The sequence below is a fragment of the Protopterus annectens genome, chromosome 4.part0 (assembly GCF_019279795.1).
Source record: "Protopterus annectens isolate FY-2018-M chromosome 4.part0, PAN1.0, whole genome shotgun sequence".
NCBI lineage: Eukaryota > Metazoa > Chordata > Ceratodontiformes > Protopteridae > Protopterus > Protopterus annectens.
Genome location: NC_056733.1, coordinates 917,316,550 through 917,334,867, shown reverse-complemented (window position 1 = coordinate 917,334,867; position 18,318 = coordinate 917,316,550). Strand labels below are relative to the sequence as shown.

At 41.6% G+C, this 18,318-nt stretch overlaps 1 protein-coding gene across 1 annotated transcript in view; it reads right to left on the bottom strand.

Moving 5' to 3' along the window:
• The window catches only part of UNC119B (unc-119 lipid binding chaperone B), a 679,015-nt gene that overhangs the window by 249,834 nt on the left and 410,863 nt on the right, over nt 1-18,318 (bottom strand). Inside the window, exon 4 of the mRNA XM_044068895.1 lies at nt 9,532-9,704. Coding sequence (XP_043924830.1) covers nt 9,532-9,704 — 173 coding nt within the window. The remainder of the gene's footprint in view (nt 1-9,531; nt 9,705-18,318) is intronic.

Sequence of the window (18,318 nt, the reverse complement as noted above, 5' to 3'; positions counted from 1 at the left end):
TCTTCTTTTTGTCGATGATTTAACATTGTATAGCTCATCAGATGAGGAACTGAAAGCACAGCTGCAGGCCGTCAAAACTTTTTAAGATATTAGAACGTCATTTGGTCTTGATAAATGTGCAAAAGCAACCTTTAAAGCAGGAAAACTGAAGCACCAGGAAAACATCAGTTTGGGACAAGAATGTGATATAAATGAACTTGAGCAAGAGGGAATGTATAAATACTTGCAAATTGATGAAGGATCAGCAATAAAACATGAATAAATGTGAATAAAATTCAGTAAGGAATACTTTAGAAGACCTAAATTAATCCTGAGAATAGCACTGACATCTAGGAACAAGATCCAAGTTATAAACCAATTTGCTCTTCCTGTTCTTACAGTTTTGGAATGATTGACTGGCTCCAAAAAAGTGCTGGGTAGATTAGACATTAAAACAAGAAGGATGCTTCATGCTCACCAAATGATTTATAAAAATCAGTGTATACTAAGATTACATATTCCCCGTTCTGAAGGAGGGATGGGCCCCCTTGAAATTGATTACATGTATAGATATGCAATCGTGGGACTCCGCACATATCTACTGACCTCACAAGATCCAAATGCAGTGAAAGTTTTGAAACAGGAGGAGAATAAACCTAAGATGACTTCTCTGCTTAATTTAGCAGAAGTATATTGACGTCAAGCAGAAATGGAAATCAAACCAGAAGTAGATAAAACTCAGGCAGCAACTGAATGTGCCAAAAAACAAAAGAAAGAATATAAGATGAAGGACCAGATGAGAAGGCAAGAAATGTGGAAAAAAGCATAAATATAGTTGCAAGTATAGAAAACTTCTGAAGAACCTCATGTTGATCAGGAACAAACGCAGGAATGGTTAAGGAGAGGCGAATTCAAACCAAGAGATAAAAGGCTAATATTGGCAGCCCAAGATGAGTGGGCTACGTATACGCTGGTTTACAAATTCCATTGAACACATGTGAGAAACAGACAAATGTAAGTTTTGTAAAATCAAATTGGAAACAGTCGCACACCTTGTTGCTGGGTGCGACACTAATGGCAGAAGGACTGTATACCAAAAAGCATAATAATGTGGCGAGACAGTTGCACTGGGGATTGTGCAAATATTGTATCATCAAACTGGCTGAAAAACATTGGAAACATGAGCCACAAATTATCATAGAAAATGATTAAGTTTATATCACATGGGATCACCCATTACCAACAGTTCAACAGATAGATGCTAGAAAACCAGACATAGCTGTCCAAGAAAAGAAGACAAAAGTAGCATTGATCTCGCCACACTCGGTGACTACAGTGTCTTGCGTAGAGAGAGAGACAAAGTCATAAAATATCAAGATCTGCAGGCAAAAATGAGAGCAATGTGGAAGAAAGATATCCAGACAGTTCCAGTAGTAGTAGTAGTAGTAGGAGCAACTGGTCTTATAAAAAAGGAATCTACAATCGTACTTAGATACGTTACCAATCCATGTAACTCCATATAAATTTCAGAAGTCATCATTACTGGGCACACTGTGGGTGCTGCGAAGAGCATTTTTGGCTGACATCAAAGACTGAAACAATACTAATTTCATGAACTTTAATTGTACTTTGACTTAGGAATGGGGTCCATTCACATCATGGTATTAGAAACCCAAAAGATATGGAGAAATTAGAATAAAAGGCAGATCCAGAATTTATCTACATTGAGTACCCACTCCTCTGAGGAGACAACTACTCCAATGAGATGGATGGGACAGAGGAATGAAGGCCTGACAGAGGATCCAGAAGGCTTTCAGATGGACATTGGAACCTTAGTCTCCAAAGCAGAGGACCATGACACCAAGAAGCGATTGAAGTGCGTTGTTCCCACAAACAATGCAGACGGCATGTACACAGCTCCTGTGTGCGAGACTCATTTGATGCTGAAGGGGCCAGGATGGAATGAGTCAGATGAGAAATAATGGGCACTGTAGCAGACAGGGCTGATGATGCTGAAGTGACAGGACCAGGATTAAAACTGTCTCTGAAAGCAGAATGCAGAAAGTGCCACTGGGGAAGTAGCTAAGAAGTTTTGTGTTTGTGTGTGTGTGTGTGTGTGTGTGTGTGTGTGTGTGTGTGTGTGTGTGTGTGTGTTGGGGGGGGGGGGTATCTGCCCTGGTACCAAAGGGGGATGGGATGATGCCCAGTTCTACGAATTCAAGAAAGCCCTCATCACTGGGTCACAATCTGGTTCAAATGTGCTTCTAATGATCACACAGACTTGTATGAAGACATTAAGGCCTAAAAGAATGAAAGAAAATGGAACAACAATTCTCTTTCAGATGAATGCCTACTCACAGATTTCAGGCAGATGGCTGTCCATATTAACAATTGTTTCTAAAATTGGAGATTCTGGACTTGAAGCTGAGGGGGGGAGGATTTCTCCTAAGGTGCAAAGGGGGTGGACGAAGAGAAGCTTGAACACATTTTTTCATTTCCTGATTTTTTTTGTCCGTCTCAGCCAGCCCGGGAGAGAAGTAGAAGACCCTTAATGATGAGCTTAGTTCTCCAGTCCAAGAAGTACGATAATTCCACAGTAAAGACCACCAACCAACGAAATATCCTGAAAACTGTCTTTAATAGACGTAACAATAAAAACGAACAGCAATCCAATTCAAAACAAGCGCTTTCGCCTGGTTAATAACAGGCTTTATTCAAGATGCGTATTGGAAGAACCCAATACTATATATAATCATTTGCTGGTCAAGACAAAGTCAGAGAAACAATCAGAAAAAGATAGTTAAAAACTAGCTTGAGAGTCAAGGATATAAAGTTTCTAAAGGATATTCGCACCCTGTGCTTTGTGGAACTATACACACTGGGCTGTGTTACCTTGGTCACTTGAACATCATGCATGGTACTTCAGGGTGAACACAAAGTTTGCCATCATGTATGCCATGCACAATGAGGAAGGGGTAATATGGATCTATGTTTAAGCATTTTCTGATTGCATCTTTAGCTGGATGGTCAGGTGACCAGCAAATGATTATATATATAGTATTGGGTTCTTCTAATACGCATCTTGATAAAGCCTGGTATTAACCAGGCGAAAGCGCTCGTTTTGAATTGGATTGCTGTTCGTTTTTATTGTTACGTCTATTAAAGACAGTTTTCAGGATATTTCGTCGGTTGGTGGTCTTTTCTGTGGAATTATCGTACTTCTTAGTTCTCCAGTCCGCTAAGGAACGATGGCCAAATCCTTTACATATAAAGCACAACACTGGGATTGTCTGGGCCTAAAAAGTGCATCTTGAGGTGGAAGTTTAAAAGTTTTACCCAGCAAATCCAAAAATAAGAACTACAGTAAAACAGCAAGAGAAAATAAAGACAAGAAATCTGTACTAATCCTAACTAGAATGTTTAACTTGTAAGAGCAAAACTACATAATTACATATGTATACAGAAGTAACAGACAAGACAACACAACACAGCCACCACAGCACCAAGAAGCTGAGGCACTAAATGGTCAATAGGGAAAAAATGTCCAGATTATAATGCCAACACTATAAATAAGAAAATATTTAACAGCAGAGATCATTGTGCTATCAAACACTGAGAAAGGCAAGGGAATAAACAAGCTCTTAGATAATCTGATATAGAGATCCATAGAGACAACCAAGATCTGAAGGAGAGACTGACAGGGGATTATGGGATAGTTGGGAGAACTTGAGGCACTACAGCACTAGTTAATGGCCAGACTGGATCAGTGGAACAGCTTGGTACCCAAATGTCAGACTAGGACTGTTAACAATAAGCAGCATAATTAGTAAATTAAGTACTACAAAGAAGCAAGGAGAAGAGGGTCAACACTGCTTATTTACTGGGGTCAACACTGCTTATTTACTGGGGTCAACACTGCTTATTTACTGGGAAGTGGACATATTTAGTACAGCTAGTCTTTTTGTTTTTTTTAATGCCAACTTCTGTAGGCACCCATCTCAGCCTCCTGCTCCTTCTTCACTACCTTACATGCCTAACTACCACTCACTGGGCTGACTCTGGGGCAGCCTCTCCTACCTGCAAGTGATGGAGACCGCATCAGTGACAGTCTCTTCAGCTTTCAGAAGAACTGTACGTTGTCTCAGACTAGCCGGGTCTGTGCACACATCTGTAGTTAGGCTAAGCCACAGCAATGGCCTACCACTTGATACATTCAAACATGCAGCTGCTGTTTCTCAAAGCCATTTTCAGCAGGGACTGTAAACAGGATGCCCCTGTCTAAATGGGCAGTGAGGAGCTCCATCACCACACAGTCCAGCACAGGCAAAGTCCTCAGCTAGGCACATCCTTGAATTGCTGATCCTGTAAGCTACTGCCGAGCAGGAAGCCTCTACATCACACCCAAATGTCTTGGAGTGCCAAGTCCTAGGCAGGAATGTCACATTGCTTCTGATCTTTATCAAAGGCTTCATCTCCTCCAGCATGCGAGCCTGGTAGTTTAAGGCAGGGTAGTAGAAATTATAAATGTTCCCCCAACTCCATTCAGTAGTCCACTCTGCCTGTTATTGGGAATATGTTTTTTTGTGTTAGCAAGAAACATCTTTAAATTATGACATATAAGAAATCATATATTTATATAAATAAAAACAAACCATAGTGACATAATTTTAACTGCAAACATTATACATCACTAATAATCTATTCAGTCATTGTCAAACAATACACAGCTCATTCAAATCCTGCCTTCTTTTAAACCCCAGTCCTCCTCTGCATGTATTGTTCCCACAATTCCCATTTTTTCTATGTAATTTGACCCTTCCCTTTTCTAAAGATCCCAATTCTAGTTGTTTATCTCTGTTACTATATTCACTATTCTTAGTAAAGTTGGTTTAATCTTTGATTTCCACTTTCTAGCAATTGGCTTTATTTGGCAGCCACCATAATTAGACTCAGCAAGGCCTTGCTATGTCTAGGCAATTCTGATTCTGCATCACAGCTCAAAAAATCATTTCCTTAATTACATCAATTTGCTCACCCAGTATCTCTGACAGAGCAGTCTGCAAGGAATCTAAGTCTGCCAACTCATTACACTCCCAGAAAATATGTTCTCAATTACCTTTTTCTTCCCCATCACACATCCAACATTTGCTGTCTACCTGAGGAAAAATTCTTTGGAGTCTACTTAGAGTATAAACATACCAAAGTACAAACTTCCAAGCAAAGATCCTAAATCTTCTAGATTTTGTTGTATATTTGTGAGATGTACATATATATCCACCCATTGTTTCATTGTGAATTACTTATCCAATCTCTCTTCCCAATCCTATCTAACCTCCTCTGATGGATTCTTATAGTTATCATGCAATATTTTACATGCTCTGCTAATCATTCCTTTGTTAACAGCAGCTTCTGTTCTAGATTCTACTAAAACTCTACTAATGCTATTTTGCTTAGGATACCCATATTTCTTTCCCTTTGCCTATACTCGGATGTCAGTCCTTGATGGGGAAGGCGATTCTCTATCCTGCAGTCCAAACAAATTCTTGGCCTCTTCCCCTTCTATTACCTTTCCCTCTCTAATTACCTGCTCCCAATACCTCGGTTGCTTTACCAGTTTTCTCCAATAGATTCCAGCCCCCTCTTGCCTATTTGCTGTATCCCTAATTACAGTCATCGCTATCTGCAAAATCTCCTTTCTCCAGTCCTGTGTTGGATTAGAATACTTTCTACTACTTTATGAATATAATATTATGCATGGTTATTGTTGTTTTCTTTAAGGATCTGCATCCAAAACCCCAGTTTCTCATTTCTTGAGCTTCCCCAGGTTTCATCATCATCCCTTTCCACTTTAAATTATAGATTTCTGCTTGTGTTATGTATAAGAGCCTTAACTGTGTAGAGCTGAAACACCCCTTCAAATAAGGTAATCCCAAACCACACCTTGTTCAAAAGGAGAAACAGGTTATCCCACTTGACTCTTGCCATCTTCTCCTCCCAGATAGATTCCTTTAGCTCTTTAATTGCTATCCACAACTTCTCCTCTGGTTGATAATATGCCTGACCTGTGTATAAAACTAAAAGGACTAAAAGCATTTTAACTGCTTGTATCTTGCTATTCATATCCATATAACAGAGCTTTCGATTTCTCAGTTTTTGCATCTTTTGTTTAGTCTCTTCCCACATATCCTTAAGCTGCCACATCAGAATAGTTTTTAATCCATACTCCTAAGTATTTAATTTTATCACATCCTCATAAATTGAACCAATTCGTGCGTGGGTATATAATTTACAACTATTGACTATTTTAGCTGCATTCATTTTGTATCCCGAAAAGATATGAAACTACCTCAAAATGTTCCACAATATTGAAATGTCCTCTTTTGCTTTTATTGAGTATAAAATAATATCATTTGCAAATACAGCCAGCTTTTCTTGACTACTATACCAATTATATCCTTGAATTTCTGAGTCCCTTATGTTCTTTGCCACTGGTTCTAAATATAATGCAAACAACAAAGGGGAAAGAGGACACCCCTGCCTGGTTCCTCTGCTCTAGCAGAAATCATCAGAGAGGACCCCACCCACTTTAATATTCGCCTCCAATCCCTCATATATACTTCTAATCAACCTTATAATTTTAAAAGGGAATGCAAATGTTTCCATTGCCCTGCTCATAAAATCCCAGCTTACTCTGTTAAATGCTTTCTCTGCATCAAGCCCCAACAACAGTTACATTTTGCTTCCCTCCGGATCATCAATATTTGTCTCCCCTCCACAAAACCACATTGATACATCTCTATCAATTTTGGCATCACCTTTGGATTCCTTTAGTCATTACAAACATAAGCACTTTTATAATCATGGTTTAGGATTGAAATGGGCCTGCATGAACCTGGATCTGATTGGGTCTTTACCATCTTTAGGTATTACAGCTACCACTGCTTTCTTCCAGGATGTTGGTACTTTTTTCCTCCTCTTAAAATACAGATAATCAGTTTTTCCCCTCCTAGCTTCCAAACTTCCACAGGAATACCATCTATTCCTGGTGACTTTCCTGTAGATTGATTATAACAGGAATACCATCTATTCCTGGGGACTTTCCTGTAGATTGGTTATAACAGGAATACCATCTATTCCTGGGGACTTTCCTGTAGATTGGTTATAACAGGAACACCATCTATTCCTGGGGACTTTCCTGTAGATTGGTTATAACAGGAACACCATCTATTCCTGTTATAACAGGAACACCATCTATTCCTGGTGACTTTCCTGTAGATTGGTTATAACAGGAACACCATCTATTCCTGGTGACTTTCCTGTAGATTGGTTATAACAGGAACACCATCTATTCCTGGTGACTTTCCTGTAGATTGGTTATAACAGGAATACCATCTATTCCTGGTGACTTTCCTGTAGATTGGTTATAACAGGAATACCATCTATTCCTGGTGACTTTCCTGTAGACTGGTTATAACAGGAACACCACCTATTCCTGGTGACTTTCCTGTTGATTGGTTATAACAGGATACCATCTATTCCTGGTGACTTTCCTGTTGATTGGTTATACATTGCTATTTTTATCTCATCTCCTCCTATCCTATCAGTAATTGAGCCTCATCTACCTCTAACCTTGGCATATTTAATTCTTCCATACACATTTCAATTTGTACCTTTTCTTAATCTCCATATCTCTGTTTTATACAGACTTTATTTTAGAAATATTTCTAGCACCTCGACAGGATCTCTTGTTGTCTTTCTTGTTATAAGCTCCCTAAGCTTGGTGACAACCCTTTCTACTTTCTGTTGCCTGAGTCATTGTGCTAAAAGTTTTTGTGTTCTAGTGTCATCACAAAAACAGTTAACAACCATCTTTCTAAACTCGTACATATTATCAAGGTGAGCCCTTATTTTCTGCTTGGCGTTCTGCAGTTGATCCTCCTCTTGTTCTGTGAGATTCTCCCTATTCTGTGATACTTTTGTCAGTCGCTCTAAATAATTCTTGCTTCTTAACCATCTCTTATTTCCACTCTATTTTTAAACCCGACTTTAATTTTATCCCACTCCCTATTTTCAGAAGAATTTTCTGTCTTCTCTAATAACTCCTGAATAACTTCCACTACCCATTCCTTAAATTCCTCTTTTCAACAGCTAGGTGGGAAAGCGCCAGTGTCTCAAATTTATTTCATTACCCTGCATTTTTATTTTAGTCACTATTGGCATGTGATCTGAAATAGTTACTGGGAACAGGGTTTTTGGATGCAAGGTTGATCGTCTGGACTTGAGAAAGGATGGATGGGCGGTCCTCAGCCAGCTGGAAAAGATACTGGGAAGAGGCCTAAGAACTGGATATATCAGAGGCTCTGCTTGACCTAGGCAAAGGCAAGCTGGTAGGCATTGTTTTGTCTTCAGTGCCTTCGGTCTCAGTGACTTCGCGTGAACCACCATATAGGGAGGAGAATGCAAATGAGTTAACAAGACCTCCACTCTTTCCCAAGAAAACTCCTCATAAGCCAATACTTAGGGGACTCCACCATCATGTGTTGAAACAACAATAAGAAATTCCAACACTAAGGTCCTGGGCAAGGCCTCATCACTGGCAGGAGCAGAGTCTTTGTACTAGAAGGACATGTGTACAGCCAAAAGCATGTTGGACTAAACAGCAGTCACACCACAGTCCTCAGCAAAAAAAAAAAAAATCCTAAGTTTGGGCTGAGAAAGCACCTCAACCTGTTCAGACCTGCTGGGCTTAGGAAAACTGATGGCATGCAATGGACTGTCCTTGGTCTTCTGATGCTTACTGGAGTGTTCCTGTTTTATGGACAGGCTCCGGGACAACTTGGCAAGTGCCATAGTGGTGCAGAACCAGAGGCGCACCCTCCTTTGGGTCGTAAAGCTACAAAGAGATTTTGTTCTTTTTCTGAATGGTGAAACTGGCACATTACAGACAGCTGACCATGGTGTGCTATGAGCAAGGGTATAACTGGCAGGTGGAATGGTAGTCTTTATAAGGAATGTTTCCCCCCGTCCACACAAATATTAACCTCTACAAAAGTTTCAGTATCACTATCAGACATGACAAAATAGTACAAAAATACCATTAAGCAAGAAAAATTCCTGTTGCGGGGACTTCTCTTTCCTTGAGAAACAGTCCAACTGATGGACTGAAAATGCTGAAGCCCTGGAACTGTTCTGAACTTTGCGGTAAGAAAAATCTGAAGATGATGCTGGCTGATGTCACCCTTATACCAATGATATCTATGCAAAGTAGAGGGAGGGAATCCACTGAAGCTTTTGGGGAAGGCAAGCTTTGAAATTTAGGCTACCTATAGGCAAGATATCTTACATATGGGAATAGAAAGATGAATGCTTACCGTCACACGCAAGGGGGGGGGCTGGGAAATGAGAGCTTCCCCAATGGCTGAAACACCTGTACCACACATGAGAGATGCAGTGCAGGTCTAGGACCACAGTAGACTTCTAGGAGATCTAGGGCATGAACATCATAATCTAGTGAATGAACATCACAAGAAGAATTTTCACAAATATACTTACTGACGTCTTCGGAAAGTTGAGGGAACTCGTAGATATGTTCACAAGTATTCCTGCTGTTAGGAATGCAGAATCCAAAGTCAAAGTCAAAACTCTTCAACAAACTATCTCTGAAGTAGTGCTTTTCAATCATTCGAAAATTTGGGACAGGCTGGTCACCAACTGTGAACTCTACACTGTAAAAAAAATGCATAGACAAACAGAAATGAGACAGTGGCATCACATCTTGCAAAGACTTGCTGAGCTTCTGCTGTCCATCACTACTACTACTACTACTACTACTACTACTACACTGCCAGCCCTTCCTCAAACTTTGTGCATGCATCCTCTCTCCAGCTCACTCACACCACAGAAAACTACACTACTACTACTACACTGCCAGCCCTTCCTCAAACTTTGTGCATGCATCCTCTCTCCAGCTCACTCACACCACAGAAAACTACACTACTACTACTACACTGCCAGCCCTTCCTCAAACTTTGTGCATGCATCCTCTCTCCAGCTCACTCACACCACAGAAAACTACACTACTACTACTACACTGCCAGCCCTTCCTCAAACTTTGTGCATGCATCCTCTCTCCAGCTCACTCACACCACAGAAAACTACACTACTACTACTACACTGCCAGCCCTTCCTCAAACTTTGTGCATGCATCCTCTCTCCAGCTCACTCACACCACAGAAAACTATTCCCTCACCTAAAAAGCAACTATGCAGCTACACTGGTTGATCATATTTTTCCAAACACCAACGGAAAGGAAGACTACCTGTGAAGCGGAAGGAGACATTTTCCAGTAATACAATAACCAACCCAGGCTTGTCAATAGCTGAAAAGATGGAGTAGAAATGGCTCTAAAGCACAACCTGGGTCTGTTAATACAGGACCTGTATATCCCAATAAGTCAAGTCACATCTCTGAAGAGATCACTTCTTTGTGAACTTTACTGGGTTGATAAATATGAAGCCCACTAGGCACAAACGCCCCTTTCCAGCACTGGCTGAGGCCCACTGCCTGATTAACTGTGTTGCTTACAATCAGAAGATATGCAGGTAGAATCTGAAGGACTCATACCAAGGAGTACGACTTGAAGCTCATTACAGATAACAGCCTTAACCCCATCCCCTACAGGTCCAGAACATGCCACAAACAAAGCATTTAAATCTCCTGCAAAAGGTTACATACGAATATGAGAAGATTAAGAGCATCACTTTCTAGTGAGATACAGCCCAAACAGTGGCACTAGCCTAACACTGATGATTTTTCCACCCACTGTTTTGGATACCAACACTATTGCAGCACTGCACTCCACAGTCTAGCCACCATTTCCATGATGCAATATTTCATTACTGTTTCAATTCTGCTTGCTTACTTAAATAAAAGTGCTCATGTATCAGTGAGCCTACTCGCTGCTTTCATGCTCAACTGCCGGTATTTTGAAGCTCCCACCCTCGCCTTAACATCTTGGCAAACCTCTACTGCTTTCTGTAGGCTAGCCTGATGGTCATCTCACAGTATACCTTTCAGAACAGAAATGAATCAACTACTGTGTTCCACTCCTGACACAGCAGGCAGCCTTCATCATCAAGGACATAAAGGTATTGCACTCCATTTCTAGCCACATCATCATCATCATCTTGCAGCTGAAGATGGCCTAGCATTCAGGTAAAGGTAAATAAACTAGACCTCACACAAGGCACTACTTACATTCACATTTGTTTATAAATAGATCAGGTTCAAGAAAGGATTATGGTGCTACTATTTTAAAGTTTTTAACTGTAAATGTGAAACATCTTTTCATAAAAATTACTGTAGAAATGCATTCTGTGAAAAATCTAGGCTTGCAAAACCTCATCCATACAATAAAGTTGAGGTATTTTTGTTTCCCGGGCCCCCCCGCCCTTTTATTCACAATGCAGTATCCTCCTTCAGTCACACGACAATTGAGCCAGCTGTGCACCACCACACTACTGCTGGTCACGTAAAGTGGCCACTCTCTCTCGTCAATCTAAAGAGATGATCACACTAATCTACTGCTCAACAGTCTGGCTGAGAAACTAAATTTAAGTGACTATATTTATCATAACTGAACATATCATTGTTGCAGTATAATCCACTACACATAGGAGATATCTGCAGGTGGGCACTTGCCCTTCCAGTCTGATGTCCACAGCTTTCAGATGTCCCCAGTGTTGAGCTGCCCCCCCTAAGCCTGAGACATTATGCAGCTTACAGCTAAAAAAAAAAAGGACATCAGCCTACGTGTCTTCAGCTTTTTTTGGCTGCACAGCTATAAGCAAATGTGGGGCCAACAAATAAAATGTACCCTATTTTCAGTCGACAAATCCCCTGAGAGTTTAAGTGCATCCCCAGCCTCTGTAAGGTTGGAAATTTTATTTCTGAAGCCCCCCCCCCCCCCAGGCTGGAGTCCCCCCTTAGACACAGCAGCATACAGAATTTAGGTCTGTGATGATCACCTTGTCTTATCTCATTCTTTTGCTTACTCAGAGCAGAGGTTGGAAGGCCTTTTGGGAAGGTTGGGGGTAGGTTTGTACTGTAACACTCACCCTACTTGAACTATGGGTAAAGTGTGTTTGTTTGTACAAATGTACTACGTTCATCATAAAAGTCACTGAACCAGGACAATTGCTTATCCATGGAGAGAATACTAAGGCAACTACTCCATAAGGAGAAGGCAATCACAGGAGATCCTGAACGGCAGTACTGTCAATGCCTACCAGATGGTCAGATCAAGAATACACTGGGATTTGGCATGCAGATCCTTACGAGAACAATAACCATACAGGATATTATATTTACACAGCAGCACAACTATTCTATAAACTACAAGAATACACTGGGATTTGGCATGCAGATCCTTAACGAGAACAATAACCATACAGGATATTATATTTACACAGTAGCACAACTATTCTATAAACTAAGCCAACATGGGAGTGGAGAAAGGAGATTTTGCCAAATGGGGATGACTGCAATTAGGGATACAAAGAATAGGCAAGAGGGGGCTGTAATTTACTGGAGAAACCTGGCAAAGGAATCAAGGCATTGGCAACAAATAGAGACAAGATAACAAAATGAGAAAAGGCCAAGAATTCATTTAGACTGCAGGCTAGAGACTGCCTTCCCTAGCAAGGATTGACAAGAGTATAGGCAAACAGAAAGGAACAGGGGATCCTAAGAGGAGAACGACCAGCACTGGTAGAGTTCTCAGTAGAATCTAGAACAGAAGCTGTTGTAAAAAAGGTAATTAGAAGGGTATATAAAGTACTGCACGATAACTTAGAAGAATCAATCAGAAGAGGTTAGAAAGGACTGGAAAGATAGGCTTGGATAAACAATTCACAAAGAAACAATAGCTATGCATGGCTCCCGAATATGCAACAAACTCTAGATGATTTAGGATATCTGCTCGACGTGTTTGCATAGGTATTTTTATGCCCCAAGCAGACTCCAAACAATTTTTCCTAAGCTAGATTGCAGGTAATTGGGAACATATTTTTTGGGAATGTAATAAGTTTGGACACTTTAAAAATCCCCTATAGACTACTTTGTCAGAAATACTGGATGAGCAAATTGGTGTAACTAAGGAAATATTTTTGAGCTCGGATACAAAATTGGAATCTGAAGGACCATTCAGCATAATGGTTAAGGTCATTGTTTCCTATGTACAAGGTACAAGGTTCAGTCCTGACCTCTGGCCAATGACTGTTTGGAGTCTGCATGTTCCCACTGTATTTCTGCGGGGTTCTTGCATCTCAAACTCAACAATGAATGGAGCTGTGGCCAGCAGCACAGACTCTACATGCTGTCCTATGGGGAAAGAGTTGTCTAGACTAACCATTTTGGGTATCTACTGTGGTGTGCAGTAGCCTCAAGATAGAACATGGATCAAGACTGTTCCATGGCAGGGCTAGCCACTCAACAGTGTAAAATATGGCTCTAGGTGATTTGGTCATGTTGATTAATGTCACCAAATGGGCACTGGTATTTGCCGGTGATAAGACCTATGCCAGGGACCCATGCTAATGGTGGGAGGGTTGTACGTGCCCCTATTGGCCAGTGTGTGCTTGTCATAAAAGCCAAGCTGCTCTTATTCAATAAGCTACAATTCATGACATATGATTCAATGGCCAGCCTGGGTTAACTCGGATAGCCTCGATGAGCAAAAGCTGGATGTAAAACCAAGCAACCTGCCAAACAAACTAACAATTGCTACACTGCAAAGTAGTTTCACTGACCAGATGCAGCTTGGAAATGGACGACATGATGGCTTGGAATCCAGAGTCTTCTACTCAAGAGGAGGATAGGCTAGAAATGGTATGGGTATTGTGGTGAGGGAGTGGCTTCAGAAGATAGTGAGGGATGTCATCAGAATTAGTGACAGACTCATGGCAGTCAGACTCCAGTGTAATGACAGAGCAGTATTCATAATCTCAGCCTATGCAGACATGGGGGGAGGGGGCAGCAGGAATAAAGGAGAGGCTATTCTAGACTCTGGCAAATGGCTTGAAAGTAGCCAACAGATGGTTCAGAAAGACAGATTCACAAGATCCCACACAAAAGCGGTCAACATACAACTCGGGTAGACTTTCTCCTAGTAAGGAAAGGGCACTGGGGTAGAATCAGTGATTGCAAAGTCATCCCCTGTGAAACAGTTGGTCCACAGCATAAGCCATGGTTGCCACAATCAGCTGCAAGCAGTGGTCATAGAAGGCTCTATGGTCAACAGAGACCACGATGAAGATATGGAAGTTGACTAGAGAAAAAGAACAACAGTTTGAGGAATTACTCAGGGCCCTAGCACCCCAACAGGAGGAGGAAATGGGTGGAGTTGAAGAATGGCAGCACCTCAAAACAGCAAATATGAGGAGTACAGAACAGACATGTGGCTGAGCCAGGTATGGAAATAAAGTACGCAAGGAAAGCTGATGGTAGAATGCAGAAGTCCAGGAAGTCATAAAAAAAGGAGGAGTGCAGGAAAAAGTGGGAGATAGAAAATATGGACCAGGCTAGGAAGGAATTCTGAATGATTGAAAAAGAAGCTAAGAAAAGAATTGCAAAAGCAAAGAACAAGGCATCAGAGACAGTCTACCAGCTTCTGGAAAGCAAGTTAGATGGGACAAAGAAACTAACAGACCTGCAAGGCAAAGACAGAAAGATAAAGATAGTCAGCCTTCATAAGAGATGCCAGCAACAACCTGCTCACCAGTCCACAGGACAACAAATGCAGATGGAAGGAGTACTTCCAGCAGCTTCTGAAGGAAGAAAACCACACAGAAGCTGTACTGCCCCAGACACAGCAAAGAAGAGGCGTCCATCCTAGAAGACGTAAGAATAGCAACAAGGAAAATGAAGTCAGGGAAAGCAGCAGGCTCAGATGAGGTCACAGCAGATATGATAACGATGCTGGGTAAAGATAGGGGAGAAATGGCCCTTGATGGTACTCATAGCAGCGTGGAGAAAAAGGCGTATTGCAGATGAGTAGAGAATAAGCATCCTAGTGCCAGTGTTCAAGAACAAGGAGACATCCACAACTATGGTGAGTACAGAGCTATCAAACTGCTGTCACATTGCACAAAACAGCGTTCAAGAACAAGGAGACACCCACAACTGTGGTAAGTACAGAGCTATCAAACTGCTGTCACATTGCACAAAACAGTGTTCAAGAACAAGGAGACATCCACAACTGTGGTGAGTACAGAGCTATCAAACTGCTGTCACATTGCACAAAACAGTTTTCAAGAACAAGGAGACATCCACAACTATGGTAAGTACAGAGCTATCAAACTGCTGTCACATTGCACAAAACAGTGTTCAAGAACAAGGAGGCATCCACAACTGTGGTGAGTACAGAGCTATCAAACTGCTGTCACAGTGCACAAAACAGTGTTCAAGAACAAGGATGCATCCACAACTGTGGTGAGTACAGAGCTATCAAACTGCTGTCACATTGCACAAAACAGCGTTCAAGAACAAGGAGACACCCACAACTGTGGTAAGTACAGAGCTATCAAACTGCTGTCACATTGCACAAAACAGCGTTCAAGAACAAGGAGACACCCACAACTGTGGTAAGTACAGAGCTATCAAACTGCTGTCACATTGCACAAAACAGTGTTCAAGAACAAGGATGCATCCACAACTGTGGTAAGTACAGAGCTATCAAACTGCTGTCACATTGCACAAAACAGTGTTCAAGAACAAGGAGACACCCACAACTGTGGTAAGTACATTGATATCAAACTGCGGTCACATTGCACAAAACAGTGTTCAAGAACAAGGAGACATCCACAACTGTGGTAAGTACAGGGATATCAAACTGCTGTCACATTGCACAAAACAGTGTTCAAGAACAAGGAGGCATCCACAACTGTGGTGAGTACAGAGCTATCAAACTGCTGTCACATTGCACAAAACAGTGTTCAAGAACAAGGAGGCATCCACAACTGTGGTGAGTACAGAGCTATCAAACTGCTGTCACATTGCACAAAACAGTTTTCAAGAACAAGGAGACATCCACAACTATGGTAAGTACAGAGCTATCAAACTGCTGTCACATTGCACAAAACAGTGTTCAAGAACAAGGAGGCATCCACAACTGTGGTGAGTACAGAGCTATCAAACTGCTGTCACATTGCACAAAACAGCGTTCAAGAACAAGGAGACACCCACAACTGTGGTAAGTACAGAGCTATCAAACTGCTGTCACATTGCACAAAACAGCGTTCAAGAACAAGGAGACACCCACAACTGTGGTAAGTACAGAGCTATCAAACTGCTGTCACATTGCACAAAACAGTGTTCAAGAACAAGGATGCATCCACAACTGTGGTAAGTACAGAGCTATCAAACTGCTGTCACATTGCACAAAACAGTGTTCAAGAACAAGGAGACACCCACAACTGTGGTAAGTACATTGATATCAAACTGCGGTCACATTGCACAAAACAGTGTTCAAGAACAAGGAGACATCCACAACTGTGGTAAGTACAGGGATATCAAACTGCTGTCACATTGCACAAAACAGTGTTCAAGAACAAGGAGGCATCCACAACTGTGGTGAGTACAGAGCTATCAAACTGCTGTCACATTGCACAAAACAGTGTTCAAGAACAAGGAGGCATCCACAACTGTGGTGAGTACAGAGCTATCAAACTGCTGTCACACTGCACAAAACAGTGTTCAAGATCAAGGAGACATCCACAACTGTGGTAAGTACAGAGATATCAAACTGCTGTCACATTGCACAAAACAGTGTTCAAGAACAAGGAGACATCCACAACTGTGGTAAATACAGAGATATCAAACTGCTGTCACATTGCACAACAGTTCTACAGACAGAGACTGATAAATGGATAAGCAGAGTAGTAAAAAGTAAGACTGGAGAAGAGCATTTCAGATTTAGGGTGCAGCACAACTGACCCAAAGTTTGCAGGGAGAAAGATAGTATAAAAGAAGCCAGAGATGAGGAAAGAGTCCAACTGGGCATTCCTAGACTAGGAGAAAGCATACAACAAGGTCCAAAGAAAGCCGATTTGAGCAGTACTGCGGTGGTTTGAAGTCCCAGAAACACTGGTAGAATTAGTACAGGTTATGTACAAGGACCCAATGACTCAAGTACAAACACTGTTCATTCTCACAGAGGGGTTATCAGGAGGAGTGGGTGTGCATCAAGGTTCAGTTCTGACCCCACTGATGTTCATACTGGTGATGGACTAGATTAGCAAACAGGTCAGAGAGGATAGAACAGTGATAGCGAACCTATGACAATCTTGTCAAAGGTGACGCACGCCACGAAGTTTTGGGTGATATGCCAGCGATCACCAACACCAGATTACTGTTACCAAAGACACTGCTTTTGCATTTGTTTCTCATGTGAAGTGCACTGAATTATTTTGTACCAGGAGCTTTTGACATGCCAAACCCAAAAAGTTCACCATCACTGGGACAGAACAAAGTTGCTGTATGTGGACGATGTGGCACTGCAGGCAGACTCTTGAGCAAGAACTTCAGAAAAGGCTAGGGGAATGGAATGCAAAACTGAAGGGATATGGGATGAAACTGAGTACAGATAAGACAGTGGCAATGGAAACAAACTGGGGAGATCAGAAGAAGCTGAGAATTGAGATGAAAGGAAGACAGTGGAACAGATTAATAGCTTCAAGTATCTTGGAGGGGTGGTTGAGGAGAAGGAAAGTCTAAATGAAGAGGTCAAAGCTAGAATCAGATGGGCCACTGCCAACTGTCAAAGAGTGTCAGGTGTAGTATATGACAGACGAATGCCAAAGAAGCTGAAAAATAAGGTGTACAAGACAGTGGTGAGACCGGTACTACTGTATGGTACAGAGACCTGGGCAGTAAAGGCAGAGCAGACGAGAAAGTTAGAAGTGATGGAAATGAAGTGCCTGAGAGCAGTGATAAAATGCACACTGTGGGACAGATGAAGAAATGCGGACAGAAGCCAAAGTAGCTCCAATTGCAGAAAAGATCAAAGAGAACAGATTACAGTGATTTGGGCACAAGTGCAGAAAAGCAGAAGACAATCTGGTGAACATCATTTGAGAGACAGAAAGAAGGTAAGAGGAAATGAGGGCATCCAGCAAAGAGGTGGATGGACTGTGAGCGAGAAGATCTGTGACAGTCAAGGCACGAGAGTCGAAGGCTTGTGACAGTCAAGGCACGAGAGTCGAAGGCTTGTGACAGTCAAGGCACGAGAGTCGAAGGCTTGTGACAGTCAAGGCACGAGAGTCGAAGGCTTGTGACAGTCAA